This window comes from Rattus norvegicus, chromosome 11 (assembly GCF_021556685.1).
Source record: "Rattus norvegicus strain SHRSP/BbbUtx chromosome 11, alternate assembly SHRSP_T2T, whole genome shotgun sequence".
NCBI lineage: Eukaryota > Metazoa > Chordata > Mammalia > Rodentia > Muridae > Rattus > Rattus norvegicus.
In genome coordinates, this window is record NC_141544.1 from 66,068,848 (window position 1) to 66,090,367 (window position 21,520).

General features: G+C 41.8%; 1 protein-coding gene and 1 pseudogene across 2 annotated transcripts in view; one reads left to right on the forward strand and one right to left on the reverse strand.

Annotated features, from left to right (window-relative positions):
* Morc1 (MORC family CW-type zinc finger 1) overlaps positions 1 to 15,806 on the reverse strand; it is a 205,898-nt gene extending 190,092 nt beyond the window's left edge. The window contains exons 1-3 of one of the 2 annotated variants that reach the window (XM_087576598.1): positions 15,656 to 15,765; positions 7,732 to 7,785; positions 2,802 to 2,836 (exon numbers count right to left, since the gene is read on the reverse strand). In XM_087576598.1, coding sequence (XP_087432724.1) covers positions 2,802 to 2,836; positions 7,732 to 7,785; positions 15,656 to 15,717 — 151 coding nt within the window. In that variant the 5' untranslated portion in view covers positions 15,718 to 15,765. Of the gene's footprint in view, positions 1 to 2,801; positions 2,837 to 7,731; positions 7,786 to 15,655 lie in introns of both variants that reach the window. The other variant, NM_001172090.1, reaches the window with a different exon arrangement.
* Positions 15,807 to 20,128: 4,322 nt separating this feature from the next.
* On the forward strand, positions 20,129 to 20,706 carry LOC108352393 (60S ribosomal protein L9 pseudogene; annotated as a pseudogene).
* The last annotated feature ends 814 nt before the right edge of the window (positions 20,707 to 21,520 follow it).

The window sequence follows — 21,520 nt, forward strand, 5'->3', positions numbered from 1 at the left end:
CGTGTGACAGAGTGAGACCTGGAAAGTCAGGAAGCCAGAAGCTGAGGGTCAAATTTCATCATACTTTACTTATTAGAACAGAAATCTCTTTGGAGGTCGAGATCCCCAATGCTTTAATCACCTCCCACTTGGCTTGAACGTCAAAGTCCCATCATCCCATAAGGTCATCCAAAGAGAACAAAGTGTCTAAGACAGGAACTTTCAGAGGAAAAGCCACATTCAAACCATAAAACTAATCTGGGAGGATTCATCGTCATTTGATTTTGCACTCATGCTAAGAGCCACTCCTCATTACTATTCATCATCCAAAGCTAAGATACACTTGGGTCAGGATGTTACTTAGCCTCAGCAGCAATATATAGTAGCCATAGCTAAAATTGAAGATTTTAAAATATAACTTATAATATATAAGAAGCCATCAGACACAAAACTACATTTCTTTCAAAACATCTTTAAAAGACCAAGATTCCCAAGATAGATGCATTGAAGACATGTATTCATATTCATACAGTGGTCTTAGGGGTAAACAGATATGACCTCAAAAATCTAGGCATCCCTATTATCCCCATGGAGACAGCCTTATGACAGTTCCTTATAGCAATCAGTCTGGGGGTAGAGAGATGCTTCAGTGGCTTAGACCTGTTCTTTCAGAGGGCCTACATCTGGGTCCCAGCACCCACAGCAGGCAGCTCATGATTGCCTGTTACTCCAGCTCTCCATTCATCTGTGGATGCTTCAGGCACCTTCACTCATATGCACAGACCCACACACACAGAGGAATACATAAACACATAATTGAAAAACAAACTAAATTTCTCTTTAGAAGATAGGGTACTCAGATTTCTATCTTCGGTTAATTATGAATTTCCCTAAGCAAACACTATCATATACAAGACTATTTTCTTCTCTAGTGTTTCTTGTTTGCACTTGGCTTTGGACAAGGCAAAATATCATGGCTATCAAACCCTCTACCCCCTTTCCTTACCAGAATACAAACCCTCTATGTCCTCTGCTTCTGACTGCCTCTGAGATTAGGCTACTCTATTGTGCTGTGTTGAGTTCACTCAGAAGATTTGGATTTTCCAGATGGCAGCACAGCTCCCTAACTTCCTCCCCTAATCACAGTGTGTAGCCCGATTTTGGTCAGCTGTTCATGTCACCACTCCTACTAATATCCTGTCCTGACTTCTAAGTGCTCTCAAGAGAAAAAAAAAATTCAAGCCACATAACAAACTCTTAGTCCGGGTTTCTATTCCTGCACAAAACATCATGATCAAAAAGCAAGTTGGGGAGGAAAGGGTTTAATCAGCCTACACTTCCACTTTGCTGTTCATCACCAAAGGAAATCAGAGCTGGAACTCAAGCAGCTCAGGAAGCAAGAACTGATGCAGAGGCCATGGAGGGATGTTACTTAGTGGTTTGCTTCCTCTGGCTTGCTCAGCTTGCTTTCTTATAGAACTCAAGACTAACAGCCCAGGGATGGCACCACCCACAACGGGCTGGCCCTCCCCCCTTGATCACTAGCTGAGCAAAGGCCTTACAGCTTGATCTCATGGAAGCATTTTCTCAAGGGAGGCTCCTTTCTCTGTGGTAACTCCAGCTTGTGTCAAGTTGACCCACAAAACCAGCCAGTACACAAACCATGCTTCTCTACTACCTCTCCACCTCCAACCTCTGTCATACCCTCACTTGCCCACAATGCCACACAAATAGATCCTCTGAAGTAATCTTTAATATCTTCTCATACTGAATGCCTAGCGCATACCCTCCCCATGCCTGATGTCTACTTTCCTTTCCAATGAGTTAGTATTAAGGCTTCTAGAAGCTTTAATACTTCTGTGTCATTCGGTAATGTTCCCATCTAAGGCTAGTGAAACTTGTAGTGTATTTACTCTCTCTCAAAAAAAAAACAAAACAAAACTACACACCTGCCTTAGTCAGGATTTGTATTCCTGCACAAATCATCATGACACATAAAACCAACTAGTACAACAACACAACCTATCTTATGTCTCCGTGACAGAGACTCATTTGTCCATTTATTTCTCCAACTTTTCATAATGTGAACAGGATGAACAAAGAGAGTATCACTTATTGTGTCCCATGTCTTGGGATTTCAATGTCTACATATTGCATAAACACTAAGCCCTCATTTTTTGACATGTTCAGACATGAGAAGTGTAGGAGATGCATTTTTCTCCAAGACAGAATCACATCGTGGCTAATAATCCCTCTCGTGGGATGGATGGCTGTGTTGGTGCAGGAAGGCAGTATTAACTTCATCTCAGAAACTCATGTTGTTAGCATAGTAATCTACCAAGACTAACTAATAAGCACGCAAGACACTGAGGGACCACAAATGAAGTCAATAAAGACAGCAGACTTGGTTTGCGCTTAGTAGCACAATTATCTGCACCACATAGTCACTTATGCATTTTTAAGACTCCAATAAGTCAGAAATGATATATGCTTAATTATGAGTAACTATTACCATAATGCTATTTTTTAAAATAAAACTGCTTCTCATGGCAAACAAATTCATGGCCCCAAATCACTCAGAGGTATTCATGAAACCCCAGAAGACATCATTTTGAAAACGGGCCCTCCAGTGAGTGAGCAATTTGACCCTCGAGTATACATTTCTCAATCTGCCTCCCCACGATCACAGTGTTCACAAAGCACTTAGGCTACATTAAAAAGCTACAGAATGTGGTGTGATTTGATGAAGTAAAATAATACTAAAGTGGCTACAAGCTTTTCCTTAGAAGAAAAAGAAAGAAAGAAAGAAAATGTGTGCTCACCTGAAAACACATCGAGTCTTACAGCCCCAGCATCTCTGGAAACAATACAAAAATAACATTAATTCACAGGGGGGAAAAAGTGTTTTAAAAATAACATTAATCTCCATAGCTTACGTGAGGTATAACCTATTGTCAGATATCAATACAGAAATCATAAATCACTTAAGGTAAACTTCTACGATGGTTCATTGTACATTTATGTACAAAGAATTGTCACCACCCATAATTTATGAATATTACAAAAGCTAAAACTTAGAACCTTAAAAGACTGGATATGGAATTTAGTGGTAGTTATAAGAAAAGGTTCAAATGCACATAAATATAGTATTTGTATTTTAAAACTTCATAGAGAAGAATAAAAAGCAATCGGATGATTTTTCACGACATATTCCAGTTCAAAAACTGAAAAAAAAGAGAAATTATTATGCCATTTGTACCATATGACCATATTTTTAAAGGCATCTATTATATACATGTTCAAATGAAATGTTTTCCTTTGAAATGGTGGGGATGAGGGCCCAGGCCTCATTTATGCTAGGAAAATGCTTCACCCACCCCTCAATATGTCAACAGAAGATTTTCCTGTAAAGGTAAACTAAGGCCTGGGGACCCAGTCTTTATAAATAAAGTTTTATTAGAACCCAATTGAACTTGTTCACTGAAGCACTGAGTATGGTTTTCTTAGCCCTTCACCAGCAGAACTAAACAATTTCAACAGATGCTGGACAACCTTCAGAGACAAATCTATTTTCTGGTCACAAAAAACATTCTGATTGCTGCTCTATGAGAAGAGATTAACAGTGACTTCTTCTTGTTGTTGTTCTTTTTTTCTCCCCATATTTTCTCAGCTTTGTAAATTCATAGCTATTTCTTGTATTTCAAGATTTGTGGAAGTAAAAAATCTCTAAAGCAAAAGAGGAAGGGCCCCAAATCCTGGCTTCCATATCGGGTGTAAGAGAAGACAGGCTGACAAGGAGGGACAGGTTCTCTCAGCTGATGGCAAAGGATGTGTGCAAAAGGAAAAGAGAGTCTGAGGGAGGGTTGGGGCTGCATCAGCTCAGTACAGATGCAACAGTCAGAGAGGGAGAGGGAGTACTATACCAAATAAACTGAGAGAAGCACACTGCACTCAGTCTGCCAGCCTGGTAGAGAACCCCGCCTTTGCTGTTTCCTGTAGCTAAAAATACCTTAAGGCTCTCATGACATACAAACTCTGCAATTTCTTTCAGCCATTTTCTTAATTGTTTCCCATATATAAAACAAGCACTGAGTGGGACAAGGACTGTAGTCTCCTCTAGTCCTCACTGCAATCCTGTCTGTGGCTGTCAATACTTGCACTGTACAGGTGTGCCTTTCGCTGAGAACCGTGAACACATCAGGTGCTCAGTAAATACCATTGGACTGGTTAAATGTTTGCTAGGTTTGTTTGTTTGTTGTTTGTTTTTCTTGTGTGTTAGACATCTAATAAAAGGCCAGGCACATGAGAACAAATATGCTATCACTGAGCCATGCTCCCAACAGAGACTAATAGTTTTAAAGAAACAGTCAGTTTATGCAGACTGCTCACTGGATGCTTTATGTAGCATTTCTGCTTCAGCCCAGGAAATGTTCTCTTTGTATCACCACAGCACTAGCCACCCCTCCAGCACTGCTTTCTATGTTGCCACCCTTCCTTCCTCTTCTCTACACAGAATCATTAAAGTTCGAATATAATGCAAAATTATTTATTAGAGTAATAGGGAAGTTTTACAAAATCCTTCAGACCAACTGAGCAGCTTAAATAAAATATTAAATGTACATTTTCTTTTGATGTTTAATATCAGCATCTAAACAAGGGTGAAAAACATCAGTGTCTGCCAAAGACAGAAAAAAGACCAATGTGTTCCCCGGGGGCAACAGAGACATAAAGCAAGGCAGAAGGAGCGGTCTAGTCCTATGAAGATGCCTGCCACATGTCACTTTTCCCATTACATCAGGGAAAGTAGGAGACATGAGAGAGGAGATAGGGAGGGACAGGGAGGGAGAGGAAGAAGGATTGGGTAGAGAGGAAGAGGGAAGGGGAGGGGAGAGGCAGAGGAAGGGAGAGACCGTGCATGTTCATGTGGGTAACAACAGCATGTAGAGATTGGAGGAAATCTCACGTCTTCTCAATAATACTATTCATCCTTTCAAGAAAAAAATCTCACCGCCAATATTCTAATTAGAATAGATGGGCCAGCCAGTGAGCATGGGAATCCCGCTGCCTCCACCTCCCCACACTGGAGTTACAACTGCCCCATACTGTGACCTCTGGGATCCTTGTGCTCACAAGGCATGTCCTTTATTGAACAAGCCCCCCTCCGCACCCGCAGCCTGCCTTTTACTGCTTGAACCCTATCTTCCTTTTCTTTCCAGACTCAGTGCAAACAAGAGATGTGCTGGAGTTGGAGTTTCACAAATGCAACCCGGAAAACTGTTTTCTCCATCTTCTCCCTCCTGCCTCAGGCCAAGTCAGTCTTCCATTCCCCAGTCACCTTGACCATCCTCTGCAGTGTAAAGCTATTCTCCCGGAACCCTTCCTGCTTCATCCTGTTTTTAACTACCCTTCTCACTCTAACAAATATGTGAAATACAGGAAAAGAGAAACCTGGCAATTCAGACAAATGTGTTCTTTCAGAGTCAGAGATAATGAAGCTCCTGAAAATGGCGTGTTCAGAAGCAGCCAGAATCTAGGGGTATCTGGGGAATCCTTGTAGGAGCAGCAGTTACCCCAAACTACAGAGAAACCAACCATGGTGATCCTCGGTCCTGGCCCCATCCCTCATAGCTCCAGACTTGAATTCATTGTTCCTAGATTGAATGATTTATTATTTTCTAACTTACAGAAAGAGAATTTAAAAAAAAAGTGCTAGCGTCTTATTCCCTTCTTGGTGCTTGGAGGAGTTCCTAGGATGTTAGCTAATTACTATACTCTATATGTGCTCTCACGAGGTCATCTTACTTCTAAGGGTCGAAATGAGAGGCAATCTCAAGAATCTGATGTTATCAACTAGTGATGGGAAATGTAGCTCCCCCATTAAGAGCCTTCATCTGAAAACTACAGGGTGTTTCTTGGCTAGACTTCTCTTGCTGCAAAGAAAGTAAGTGCTTTTCAACAGAGAATAGAAATATAAACAAGTCAGTATTCAACTGAGCTGAGACATGGAGGTCTGAGTTAGGTATGGTGGTGTGTTCCCACAATACCAAAACTTGGGAGGTTGGGGGAGCAAGAAATCATGAACTTGAAGCCAATCCTACAGGGGAAACCTGAGGCAGACTGTGCTGTATTTTGATGTCAGAACATGTCTGATAGGAAACAATCAAAACAAACCAAAACTAATCTTTCTCAAGTCTTCCAAAACACACTACGGGCTGAATCTTAAATCCCTAAAGAGGCGCTTGCCTAGCATGCGCAAGGCCCTGGGTTCAGTCCCCAGCTCCGAAAAAAAAAAATCCCTAAAGAGGATACTTAAGCCTCGTTACCTTCATCAGACTTAGTAACATGTGGTACTGGCTTCTATAGCCACATGGCTATTGAATTACTTTTAGCACGGAGCAACTGAATAACTTTGCATAACTTTTAATAAAGCACCTAGTCTCTCTGTACGCCAAGTCTATGTGTCTGGAGATGGTATAATGACCCCCACCTCAGAGTGACACTGAAGAGACACGTGAGTTATGTGATGTCAGGGCACGGTTGTCAACTTGACATGCCTGGGAAGAGGGAGCCTTAGTCAGGGAACTTCTTCTATCAAAGAGGCCTGTGAGATGTCGAGGATATTTCTTGATGACTAGTACATCCCTAGCTGATGAACTTCTGTCATCTAAAAACAACCATCAGAGTAAGCCAGGAAACAGCACTTCTCCATGGTCTCTGCTTCACTTCCTACCTCTTGCTTCCTGCCTATGCTTCCTGCAGTGATGACTTGTGATTTGGAAGCAGAAGCCAAATAAACCCTGTTTCCCCTCAAGTTGCTTTTGGTCAGTGCTTTGTCACGACAACAGAAAGAGAACTAGGACAAGTTGAGGTGTGTGTGTGTGTGTGTGTGTGTGTGTGTGTGTGTGTGTGTGTGTGTGTGTGTGTAAACACATGGCATACAGGAAGAGATAAGCAACAGCTACTGGTTAGTACAACTGGCTTCAAAGACAACTTCAGGAGCATTAAGACACAGTGAGCACTGATATTTAATTCAACAAACAGCTGAATGGGCTGCTTTCACATAACTGCTAATAGAAAAGCAGATAGCCAGGATCCTAGAGCTGCAGATGTGACACCACAAATTAAGTAAAGGTGTGGAATGCTCTCATTTCGTCTATACTTGGAATGTGTAGGAAAATAAATTCCAGTATATTCCAGATAGGAGATAATAGCTCTTAGGCCTCAAACCCTGGACAAATGCCTAACTGAAGTGCCTATTAACTTACCCAGGCAGACTCTGGCTGCCAGCCTCCCTCCCTGTTATAAGGTCCTCCTGCCTGGCATGACCTGGACCCTACTCTCAACTCCCAAGCTCAGGGGCCGTACTGCCTCCCCCCACCCCCAGCTTCTCTTTGCTATATAACCTAGCTATTTGGGGCTCTGCCTGTCTCTTGTTACTCCTGGTCTCTTTGGCTCCTGGTACCTTTCTCTTCTCCTTTTAATCTGTCAGTCATGTTCATTCTGAACCCTAACAGATATCTGGGCCTCTGTCTATGCTCTATCTTGTATCTACAGTTAAAACAACAACAACAACAACAACAACAACAACAACAGCAACAACAACAGCAACACTCCTTCAACCCCTTAGGGAATAGTCCTGTCTACCTTTTATTTCTTTATTATTTTAGTATTATAGTTTTATTTCAAATATAAATAGACTATATTTGTGTCTGGAAATTTCCCCAATGATCTTTGTTTACAGATACATCTTACCTTGCATTGTCCAGCAACTCAGCCAGTGCTCCAAAGAGGAAACTGTGAGTTGTGCTGATGAGGAAATAAAGGGAGAAGGAAGAGGTGAGGCAAGTATGTAATCAGAGTAAGGTTTCAGATACAGTCAAATCTTCTGCAGCTCTAAACAGCTCACCAGATAAGAGGGGATGAGGGAGGGATTTGATTATGGACGGGGAGGAAGAAAAATACATAAGGAGAAGGAGGGAGGAGGGATAACTGACACTGAGGATGCTTGAAAAAGACATAGGCGATAGTGATATTTACCTAATATATATAATATGTATAAGTGTGTAACATGCATATGATGAATTATATTTTAATCAAAGTTAGTTTTAAAAACTACTTGCTAAGACCCTGACATAGATCCTATATATTGTAAAGCTAAAGGAAGAACACATTTTTCAGTTAATTTTATTTAAGTTTTTTGTGGGTTTTATTTTTGGTTTTTGTTTATTTGTGGGCTTCTTTGGGTTTGTTGTCGTGGTCGTCATTGTTTAGTTTTTGATTGGTTGGTTGGAGTTTGTTTGTTTGGTTGGTTTTGGTTTTGTTTTCTGAGATACAGTTTCTCTAAATAGCTCTGGATATCCTGAAACTCACTCTAGAGAGAAGGCTGACCTCAAACACAGAGATCCACCTGCCTCTGTCTCCTCAGTGCTGGGATTAAAAGCATGTGCTACCACTGCCTGGCTTATCATTTAAAGATATATCTGTTTATATTTTTATATGTATGAGCCTTTGTTTGTATGTAAGTGTGTGCTCCATGTGAACTCCTGATTCCTAGAGAGACCAGAAGAGAATATGTCATTCCCTAGAACTGGAGTTAGAGATGGCTGTGAACTACCATGTGGATGCTAGGAATTGAACCAGGGACCTCTGAAACAGCAGCCAGTGTTCCTAACTGCTGAGTCATCTCTCTAGCCTCTTAGTTTGTTTCTTTGTTAATATTTTGTTAGCAGACAAAGAAATTGGCTTCATTGCACAATTTTCATACATATGTATGGTTATATTTTGCTCTATAAACATGTTTTACCAAAATACCTTAGTAAAAGGGAGATTCCATGGAACTTACTATTGCTACAAATCACTTTGATCTCTTAAATATACCTCATAAATATGATTAAGTGGGTTTTTTCTTAAAATTAATAATTAATAGAACTTTGAAACAAATCATTCTTGAAGAATACTAAAAACCTGTGGATACAGAAATTAGCAGGCACCCTGTTCACCCCCACTGTCTATAATTTTGTGTGAAGCCTTCCCAAAGTTGGAAAGGCATTTGTGAGTGAGCTTCCCAGATGCCTTGAACTCTCTCCTGAGCCCTAATGCCATAATCTTTCAAGAATATGGCGGTTGGCCTTTCTCTGTGTTCCCCACTTCTAATACTTGCAGGGAACAGTGATCTGTGAATGATATCAGACTCCCCTCAGGATCAGATGCTTGCTTTCCATTTCCTGATGTGGACACACAGACACCACAGTGCATTCATACAAGGGGAAAAAGCACCACTGAATTGCTTTAAAACTTCAGGCTGAGGGAGAGAAAACGAAAATTTGGGGAGCATTTCTAGGAAGTGCCAGAGACCTGGGAAGAGGGAGGAAGTCTCAGGGAGTCTATAGGGGTGACTGTAGCTGAGACTTCTAGCAGTAGGGGAGATGGATCCTGAAGTGTCCATCTCCTATAGCCAGGCAAGACTCCCAGTGGAGGGATAAGTACACCAACTCACCCGCAAAACCTTCAACCCAAAATGCATCCTGCCTACAAGGTGTGCAGGGACAAAGAAGGAGCAGAGACTGAAGAATGGCCAACCAGTAACCAGCCTAACTTGAGACCCATCCCACGGGCAAGCACCAATTCCTGCCACTGTTAATGATACTCTGCTATGCTTGCAAACAGGAACCTAGCACGACCATCCTCTGAGAGCTCCACCCAACAGATGATGGAAACAGATACAGAAACGCACAGCCAAACATAAGACAGAGCTTGGAGAATCTTGTGGAAGAGTCGGGGAAGAATTGAGGGAACCAAATGAGACAGGGACTCCACAGGAAGACTAACAGAGTCAACTAACCTGAACCTTTGGGGCCTGCAAGAAATTGAACTACAACCAATAAGCAAGCATGACTGGACCCATCTTCCCTCCATATGTAGCAGATGGGCAGCTTGGTCTTCATGTAGGTCCCTCAGTAACTTTAGCAGGGCCTGTACCTGAATCTGTTGCCTGCCTGTGGATCCCATTCCCTAAATTGAGTTGCCTTGTCTGGCTTCAATGGGAGAGGATGTGCCTAGTCCCACAGTGATTTGATATGCCAGGGTGGAGTGATACCCAAGGGGAGCTCTCTTTTCTCAGAGCAAAAGGGAAGGAATGGAGGCTGTGTAAAGAAGGATGGGGAAGAGGGAGGACTGACAATGGGATATAAAGTGAATAAATAAATTATTGGAAACTTCAAGTCTTGGGCAGCACCTTAGTTTAAATGCATTTAATAAAATATACATGCCAGGCAGTGGTGGTGCATGCCTTTAATCCCAGAACTCAGAAGGCATAAGCAAGTGGACAGCCTAGTCTACAAAGTGAATTCTAGGACAGCCAGGGCTAAATAAAGAAACCTTGTCTCAAAGAAAACAAAATACGGCAGGATTAATATAGTAAAAATGGCCATTTTACCAAAAGCAATCTACACATTCAATGCAATCCCCATCAAAATGCCAATCCAATTCTTCAAAGAGATAGACAGAACAATTTGCAAATTCATCTGGAATAACAAAAAACCCAGGATAGCTAAAACTATCCTCAACAATAAAAGGACTTCAGGGGGAATCACTATCCCTGAACTCAAGCAGTATTACAGAGCAATAGTGATAAAAACTGCATGGTATTGGTACAGAGACAGACAGATAGACCAATGGAATAGAATTGAAGACCCAGAAATGAACCCACACACCTATGGTCACTTGATTTTTGACAAAGGAGCCAAAACCATCCAATGGAAAAAAGATAGCATTTTCAGCAAATGGTGCTGGTTCAACTGGAGGGCAACATGTAGAAGAATGCAGATCGATCCATGCTTATCACCCTGTACAAAGCTTAAGTCCAAGTGGATCAAGGACCTCCACAGCAAACCAGACACACTCAAACTAATAGAAGAAAAACGAGGGAAGCATCTGGAACACATGGGCACTGGAAAAAATTTCCTGAACAAAACACCAATAGCTTATGCTCTAAGATCAAGAATCGACAAATGGGATCTCATAAAACTGCAAAGCTTCTGTAAGGCAAAGGACACTGTGGTTAGGACAAAACGGCAACCAACAGATTGGGAAAAGATCTTTACCAATCCTACAACAGATAGAGGCCTATATCCAAAATATACAAAGAACTCAAGAAGTTAGACCACAGGGAGACAAATAACCCTATTAAAAAATGGGGTTCAGAGCTAAACAAACAATTCACAGCTGAGGAATGCCGAATGGCTGAGAAACACCTAAAGAAATGTTCAACATCTTTAGTCATAAGGGAAATGCAAATCAAAACAACCCTGAGATTTCACCTCACACCAGTGAGAATGGCTAAGATCAAAAACTCAGGTGACAGCAGATGCTGGCGAGGATGCGGAGAAAGAGGAACACTCCTCCATTGTTGGTGGGATTGCAGACTGGTACAACCGTTCTGGAAATCAGTCTGGAGGTTCCTCAGAAAATTGGACATTGAACTGCCTGAGGATCCAGCTATACCTCTCTTGGGCATATACCCAAAAGATGCCCCAACCTATAAAAAAGACACGTGCTCCACTATGTTCATAGCAGCCTTATTTATAATAGCCAGAAGCTGGAAAGAACCCAGATGCCCTTCAGCAGAGGAATGGATACAGAAAATGTGGTACATCTACACAATGGAATATTACTCAGCTATCAAAAACAATGGCTTTATGAAATTTGTAGGCAAATGGTTGGAACTGGAAAATATCATCCTGAGTGAGCTAACCCAATCACAGAAAGACATACATGGTATGCACTCACTGATAAGTGGCTATTAGCCCAAATGCTTGAATTACCCTAGATCCCTAGAACAAATGAAACTCAAGACGGATGATCAAAATGTGAATGCTTCAGTCCTTCTCTAAAAGGGGAACAAGAATACCCTTGGCAGGGAATAGAGAGGCAAAGATTAAAACAGAGACTGAAGGAACACCCATTCAGAGCCTGCCCCACATGTGGCCCATACTTATACAGCCACCCAATTAGACAAGATGGATGAAGCAAAGAAGTGCAGACCGACAGGAGCCGGATGTAGATCGCTCCTGAGAGACACAGCCAGAATACACCAAATACAGAGGCGAATGCCAGCAGCAAACCACTGAACTAAGAATAGGACCCCCGTTGAAGGAATCAGAGAAAGAACTGGAAGAGCTTGAAGGGGCTCGAGACCCCATGTGTACAACAATGCCAAGCAACCAGAGCTTCCAGGGACTAAGCCACTATCTAAAGACTATACATGGACTGACCCTGGACTCTGACCTCATAGGTAGCAATGAATATCCTAGTAAGAGCACCAGTGGAAGGGGAAGCCCGGGGTCCTGCTAAGACTGAACCCCCAGTGAACTAGACTGTTGGGGGGAGGGCGGCAATGGGGGGAGGGTTGGGAGGGGAACACCCATAAGGAAGGGGAGGGAGGAGGGGGATGTTTGCCCGGAAACCAAAGAATTATTAGTAAGTATTAAATAAATTAAAAAAAATTAATTCACCAAGAAGTGAAGTCTAGGAGCATTGATGTTCAAAGAATTAACATTAAAGTTTAATAAAATTAAAAAGAAAACAAAATACACATACATAAGCCAAATTTAACTTCAAATTCAGATGCTAAGGACTTTTGAGTCTGTTCTTTAAATTTTCTAATTTATTTAAAAATAAGTACTAGCAGGCTCTGAATGGCCGTTTCATCAGTCTCTGATCCAAACTTTGCCTCCATAGCCCCACCTATGAATATTTTTGTTCCCCCTTTTAAGAACACCCTTATAGAAGAAGGGGGGGGGATGGGATAGGAGGCTTATGTCCTGGAAACCGGGAAAGGGAATAACATTTGAAATGTAAATAAAAATATTCAATAAAGAAAAAATAAATACTAGCAAAGGAAGAATGAGAGAGTGAAGGAGGCTAAAGACAAGAGAAATTTCAAGTGTTTCCTTCGTGTGTACAGTATAAATGGCAGTACAGGAGGACCAACAAAAAGGAGGCAGGAAGACTAGAGAGTATATTGGGGGGGGGGACATATAAGCAAAGTACAATGACATATGTGTATAAAACATCTTATTTAACTCAGTATTCTGTAAGCTATTTTTAAATTAGTTTTTTAAATCACCAAAATTATCCTGTTAACAGCTGTCCTTCGCTGAAGGAAACTAGTATAAAAATATAAAACATTGTTTTAAATAAAAGATATGATCTAAAAAAATCATTACTTCAAAGCACAAGCCTTTCCAGTGAATTTAAAATTAAAATTAAAATGCTGGGACTGGAGATACAGTGCTGTGGTTCAAGGCATTTGTCATTCTTTAGACTAAAAGATCTGAGTTTGAATTCCGTTCCCAGCATCCAAACTGGGTGCTATAATTGCCAGTAATTCTAGTTCCACAGGGTCTAACACCCTCTTCTGACCTCCATGGACACACATGGAAGACACACACATACATACAAATTATAAATATGTATTTTTGTCTATATTATTTTAATTTTTAATCAAACTGTAACACATAACCAACCCACCAGTAATTCACAATAATTCTAGGCAAACATTCTAACACTAAGCTATGTCCCTGACTCCTCAAAGTGTAAAACTTCCAACCCTAACTTTTATGTGATTTTTCCGTGCTAGCTCACTCATGATATTTTTATAAACATTTGCCATGTCCTCCTGTGTATAGATAGGATCTTTCCTTCTTGGAATTCAAGTCATAATCTAGGTATGGCTATCTTCATACTAATAACAAGAATGACTCTGACACTCATATCTCCTCTCGCCCTTGCACAGGAGAACTCTGTCCTTTTGAAGGGCCAGGGTGGAAACTCACCAAACAAGTAAAGATCTCAAAGCAGGAAAGTGATTGAGACCATACTAAATGTTTGATGGATACAGAGAACCGGCTAAAGTAAAGGCATGTCTGGGTCATTTAGGAATTCCTGCCCCAGTGGAGAAGGGTTTGTACAGGCCAAAGAGCAAGTGGAAAATACTGTAATTTTTTTTGATGAATGGCCTTTCTAGCTGGTTCACTTTCAGCCTGGAAGCTTCAGAATACATGGGCCTGGGAGGATCTGGGGTAGGAAACACAGCACCAGTGAAGAGGCTGTATGGAGGGTGGTTCACCAGAGAGATAATGTTGGCTTGGGCTGAAGTCAATGGCAGAAAGGATGGAAAGAATGTTGAGTGTCTTAGAGAAAACATGAGCTTAATTATGATTTAGGGTGTAGAGACCGAATATAGAATATAGACAGCAATCCCAGAATGTGAGAGGCTAAGTCAGAAGATTTTGAAGTTTGAGATCACTCTGGGTTACACAACAAAACCCTATTTCAAATGTCAAGCAAAAAGTTTAGAAGTTGAGATGTCCCATCCTTCCAGCTTAAAACCACTCTCCATGGCAGGCACATATCTGCTTGGCACAGCCTGTCCTCCTCTGTTACCTCAGAATCTCAGAGTGACCTACAGAATATGACAACCCTTCCCTGGATTTCCATACACTTCCATTCCTGTGGTTAAAACTTGCTCCATCCATCCTATCAGTTGGTACTCTGTGTAAACACAAATTACATGTAATTCCTAAACACCAACACACCACATGAATGGCAGGTCATTGCTGTGCCAAACTCCAGGTGACAAATGGCACACAAAAAAATTCAGTCACTGCAATCTGACTGTGGTAGCCTTTTCTAATCTCTGGTTTTACTTTCTGTGGACTTTTATTACCTTTTGTATCACACCAAAAATATTAATCGTAAAGTTTCAGAAATAAGCTGTCCATAGTTTAAGTGGTGTAGCCATCTAAGCAAGATCATGACCTTGCTTTATTTGCCTCATCATGGTGTATGGTCGTAAGTGGTCTGTATTATTATCCTAGTTCATCTCTTACTCTGTCCCATCAACTTTTCCACAGGCATATATGAATAGAAGAGATGAAGATATATCAACACAGACTATTGTCTTCATTTGTGGTTCTGTGTTAACCCAAATTTTAAAGATGCACTTGGGGAATCTTTGTCAATTGTCATAGTTAAGAACTGTACAATTTCTTTTCTATTTTCAATTTTGTGCGCAAGGGTGTTTTGATATAGGTACCTCTGAGTACCACAGTGGATGCCTTGTACCCTGGGAGGCCAGAAGATGGTGTTAGGAGTTACAGAGGTTTGTGAGTCGCCCTGTGGGTGCTTCAAATGGAACCCCAGTCCTCTGGAAGAGCAGCCAGTGCTCTTTAGTGCCTTGTCTTCTCTCTAGTCTGACACCATAATAGCTAGTAAGAAGACACCATACGCATCTGACTTAGCACAAGAAGGAAAAGTACTGGATTACTGCCCACAGCTGTTGAAATCTACACAAGCGAATTACTCTGTAATTTTTTTTTACAGTGTCTTGCAGAGTGTCTGAGTAAGAATAGAAAGGATGGGGAGTAAGCTTTCTAATCTGCTGGTCAATATTCACATCTGTTACATGATAAACATGGGACCATCTTTCCACTTGGCTTTAACTGAAGAGCATCAAAATTACTCAGTCTGTCCTCAGGTATAGAGAGTTATTACTCCCCTACTAAGTGCTCACACGCAGCATAAATACATTGTTAAAGCAGCTTTTGTTTTCCAATATAGTGGTAGCACGTGGTCTGAAACTATCCGGTACATTCCAACCCCTCTGGAAACTCACGAGTTTGCGTGGATGAAATCCAGATGCAGTTTTGCCCTCTGCAGCAAGGCATACTTGTCCATGTCTTCAAGCTCGACCTGAGGACACCAGAAGAGCCTGATGCCTAATCGGAAACTGTTGGCCCACGTCCACACCTACATCCACGACCACGCCTACATCCACACCCACGCCTACTTCCACGCCCACGCCTACACCCACGCCCACGCCTACACCCACGCCCACGCCTACACGCACGCCCACGCCCTAGTTGACAGGCAGAGCAGGAGCTCAACAGACACATTCGCCCCCTGGTGTCCTCAGCGTGGAAGTTCACCCTGCAATGTGGCTCCTCTCTGAAAGATTCCCATTTTGGTTTTATTGTTGTTGTTACTTTGTTTTGTTTCTGTTGTGTTTGTTTGAGACAGCATCTCTCTCCACTGTCCTGAGTCTCCTGGCGCTCACTATTTAAATCCGGCTGGCCTTGAACTCACAGAGATCCAGTTGCCTCTGTCCCTCAAGTGCTAAGAATTAAAGGCCTGTGCCACCATGCTAGGCCATTCTGGGAGATTCTTGAAAGCTGCTAGAAAGTGTCTGACTTGGCCTCTTTTCCGAAGTGGGATTTCTATAACCTCAGACTTTTCTCTTCCTGGCAGTTTCCATCACTGTCCATCTGAAATGTGGGGCACTGTAACAGAATCTGAAGTGAGAGCTCTTACCTGCCCCCTTCTTTTCTACTCCTTCCCCCAAATCTAGTTGAGTGCAGGACATGAGCCCCAGAGAAGTAAAGTCGTTTCTCTTACTTGAGTGGTCCACTTACACTCTTGTGTATCTTGGGTATGATTATGTCTTCTCCATTGAGGAGTGGGAGAGAAAAAAAAGGGCAAACAAAACAAAGAGCAGAGGACAGATAACAGACTTTAGACAGGCAGCTATGTGCAGTATCTCCCTCCATGTTAATGGCTGTCACCACCTGGAGGAGTCACAGGCATTTTCTATTTGTCCTCACATCTGCATTCAACTATTTGACGCGCTGGCCTCTGTCCAAATCCCATCAGTATACTCAATGGAGCCCTGAATTCTGAGTCACCAAAACCCAAGAGGAAGCAACTCGTGTCAAGGACAATGGTGGAACATGATTGCTAGGCTAGGGGGTGGCTGGACCTCACTGATGTCGTCAGACTGATTCAAAGGCTAAGGCTGCTTGGCTTGGAGACTAACATGTTCAGTTCTGCTCAGCGAGTATTTCACATACTGTTCTCAAACTCAGAAAGAAAGGTCTCCTAAGCAGAGGGTATGCATTGTGATTTCAAAGTGTCAAATGGGCAATAAAGCCCTCAGAAAATGGAAGCAAAATTGTGAAGTGCGGAGCCACCACTGTTTTGAAGAGAGGAAGTCTCTTTCAGCTGCTCCATTTATAGGAATCTGGGGAGGAAGCGAGATTTTGAATTGCAACCCAAAGGAGCACGTGCTCAGCTCTAATTGGAAGACTGGAAGTGAATGTAAACATTTCTAGTAATTTCTCCTGATAGTATTTTTCTTTTAATGGTGGTTGGCGTGGTTGGCGCTGTTTCAATAGCTGCATTCCCTCTACTAAGCAACCTAAATTATCTTTCCCAAGTTTTCCTTCAATAGAACTTCACAAATGATATTCTATTTTCACTCTTATGGGGAAGAAAAGCTCCATGAGCCTCTTCCAGATTTATTTTACAATTCCCATTTCTAACTGCTGTCTCAGAGCAACTTACTTGGGGGGTTGGGGGCACCAAAGCCACTAGCCTGTAATTAGTAAAGGCTGTAATATCGACCAGAGGAAAGGATCCAATTATCACAGAAGCAGTCCTTCTAATAATCTGAGCAGAGTCTTCCTGCTATCAGTAGACAGCCCCCAAAGCACAGGCAGTGCTGGTTAGTGTGATGATTGTGGTGGGGTGTGGGAGCGAGAGTCATAGTGCACCATCCCAAAGCCTTCCTCCTTTGTCACTTCAGCTCTGACTGTCAGTCACTCTTGTACAGTAAAAGCTAAGCATACTCATCTCCCAGGAATACTCCGGGAAATCCTTCTCTTGCCTATTTCCCTCTCCCCCACTTTAGGGTTCACGTTAACGTCATTTCATGATAGGAGTTCAGACATAAAAGACAGAGAGAGAAGGTGACACAAGACTGTCATTTGATCCTCTCACGGTTGATCCTGATTTTAAAGAGAATCACCTCAGCTCTCTCTAACTAAACATTCTGTGGTTCGTAAATACATACGTGACACAAAACATCACTCTCATTAAAGTAACTACAGACAAACCGGTGTTTCATTACCTTTGGAGAACATATTTAAAGTTGTACTAACGTTGACAAACTTGAAAAATGAAGTCTGAATTGGCATCCAGGAGACTGCCCTATCCAAAGAGCTACAGATCCTATTATTAGCATATTCTAATAAACATGGAAGGTGACTGCTGTAAAGCTGACCGCAATCCTAAGGACCAATGACCGTCAACGGAAAGTCCACTGACCTTGGAAACTACATAAAGCACCTGGGCTAGGATTCTTATATTCTTGCAAGTCTGATCTCCTTTCTCTGTCTTCATCTCTCCCAGTTTACCACATACAGGTCACTGATGAGTGTCTGCACAGTTCTTAGTTACCTTTATAACCAGCAGTCTCAATTGTAGCACAGCGACAAGCGCCTCTGGACAATGTGGAGTTTTCCCAAGCATAGCAAAGTTGGAGATGAAGCCATGTGATTGCTGTGAATAAGCCTACCCCAGAGTGACTCTCAAAGGCTTCTGCTTCTTTCCATCACAAAGCTGAAAACTAGCATCCTTAGGCTATCTTGTCTCTAGGGGTACTTGCCTAATACGGGTGTCATGAATGAGGCAGAAGTGGAAAAGGCACTAAGTGGTATCTGAAATGGCTTTTGCTCTCCTGATAAAAGCAGGCTTCATGAACTCCTTTCTTTAAGGAAATCAAGCATAACACCTAGATCTTTCATATCTTTGCATCCAAGATTGAAAAGTCAAGGGACAGACATAAAATTGCCCCAAACTCTGGACACTCACCAGCAGACATGCTTCTCCCGGGTTCTTTATGAAACCAAAACTTGCTATCTATCCTAAGTCAGTCCACTGGATTTTTTTATTTGTGTGTGTGTGTGTGTGTGTGTGTGTGTGTGTGTGTGTGCACGCGCCATGTGTGTGAACATGCCTGTGACGGTCAGAAAAGGATGTCAGATTCCCTGAAGCTGGAGTTACAGGTGGTTGTGACCCACCCAGCACAAATTCTTAATCATTTTTCCAATCTCAGTAATTGAATTTTCCTGTCCATATATCCAAGACTACAGTTAAGTGAGTTTCAGAAGTACTGGGGTGAAGCAGCAGCAGAGTATTTATTACTGAAGGGATACTCCAACTTTTACTTGTGATGAATGTGTGTGACAGGTCATCAGGTATGACAGACCTGAGCAGCTATCAGCACAAAACGATTGGCCTTCCTGTTTCCATCTGCACCCAGGAACTGACCCTGCGCCAAGCTCTCCATACTGAAATTCCACCTGGAGAGAGCTGGTCTCCCAGGAGTGCTGACAAACCTGTGATCACAGGTGAGACCACCACTTCTACTGAAATACCTGGCCGAGAGGGACCCGCATGGAACCCTCAAGACACAGGAACTAAGGAGCAGTCAGGGACAGGATCCTTGTGGTTTCCATCTGTGCCCTGTTGCTGACTCGGTGCTAGAGCTCTCCATACAGAAATTCTGCCCAGAGAGAGCTGATCTCCCAGGATTGCTGACACACAAGCATACAGGAGCGACAAGCCACAGTCAGAGAAAGTGAGACCAGCTAACACCAGAGATAACCAGATGGCAAGAGGCAAGTGCAAGAACATAACCAACAGAAACCAAGGCCACCTGGAATCATCAGAACCCAGTTTTCCCACCACAGCAAGCCCTGGATACCCCAACACACTGGAAAAGCAATGTTTAGAATTAAAATCACATCTCATGATGATGATAGAGGACTTTGAGAAGGACATAAATAACTCCAAAGAAATATAGGACAATATAGGTAAACAGGTAGAATCACTTAAACAGGAAACACAAAAATTCCTTAAAGAATTAGAAGAAAAAACAACCAAACAGGTGAAGGAATTGAAAAAAACAATCTAGAATCGAAAAATAGAAATAGAAACAAAAATAAGTCACAAAGGGAGATAAATCTGGTGATAAAAAACCTAGGAAAGAGATCAGGAGTCATAGACACAAGCATCACCAACAGAATACAAGAGATAGAAGAGAGAATCTCAGAAGTAGAAGATAGCACAGAAAACACTGACACAACAGGCAAAGAAAATGCAAAATGCAGAAAGCTCCTAACCTAAAACATCCAGAAAATCCAAGACATATTGAGAAGATCAAACCTAAGGATAATAGGTGTAGAAGAAAACTTCCCTAACCTAAAGAAAGACATGCCTGTAAGAGCTCTTTGTCCCATCTATTGCAAGAATGAAGACCATTCTCAGCAATCACACTGTCGACATTCCAGAAAATGTCAATATCACCCTAAAGAGGCACACAGTTATTGTGAAGGGCCCCAGGGGAACTCTGCGGAGGGACTTCAATCACATCAATGTAGGGCTGAGTCTTCTTGGAAAGAAAAAGAAAAGTCTCTGTCTTGAGAAACTGTGGGGTAACAGAAAGGAACTGTCCACTGTCAGAACCATCTGCACTCATGTTCAGAAAATGATCAAGGGTGTGACACTGGGCTTCCATTACAAGATGAGGTCTGTGTAGGCTCACTTCCCTATCAATGTCGTTATTCATGAGAATGGGTCTTTGGTTAAAATCCAAAATTTCTTTGGTGAAAAATACATCCTCAGTGTTTGGATGAGGACAGGTGTGGCTTGTTCTATGGCTCAAGCCCAGAAGACGAATTAATCCTCAAAGGTAATGAAATTTAACTTGTTTCAAATTCAGTGGTTCTGATTCAGCAAGTCACAACAGTTAAAAACAAGGATATCAGAAAGTTTTTAGATGGCATCTATGTGTCTGAGAAAGGAACCATGCAGCAGTCTGACGAATGAGACCTCACTTTCCTAGCTCCAGAAAAAAGATCCTGATTGAAAGTACAATTCTGGCTCTTTGCGGGACAATAAAAGAGTTAGTATATATTGAAAAAAATGTCCATAAGCATACAAGAAGCCTACAGAAATCCAAACAGATTGGACCAGAAAAGAAATTCCTCTCATAGCATAATAGTCCAAACATGAAATGCACAAAACAAAGAATATTAAAAGCAGTAATGGGGAAAGGTCAAGTAACATATGAAGGCAGACCCATCAGAATTACACCACAATTATCAACAGAGACTATGAGAGCTAGAAGATCCTGGGCAGATGTTATACAGACCCTAAGCGAACAAAAATGCCAGCCCAGGCTACTATACCCAGCAAAACTCTCCATCACCACAGATGGAGAACTCAAGATATTCCAGGAAAAGAGCAAATTTACACAATATTTTCCCACAAACCAGCATTACAAAGGATAACAGATGGAAAACCCCAATGCAAGAAGGGAAAGTACACCCTAGTAAAAGCAAGAAAGTAATCTTCCTTCAACAAACCCAAAAGAAGAGAGTCACACAAACATAATTCCACCAAAAAACAAACAAACAAAGAATAACTAAGAGGGGTAAAAATTGAAAAAGAAGTCAAAAAAAATCACTACTTGTAGATGATATGACAATATAGTTGAGTGACCCCAAAAATTCCTCCAGGGAACACCTACAGCTGATAAAAAAACTTCAGCAAAATAACTGATATAAAATTAACTCAAACAAATCATTAGCCTTCCCCCAACTCAAAGGATAATTGGGCTGAGAAAGAAATTAGGGAACTG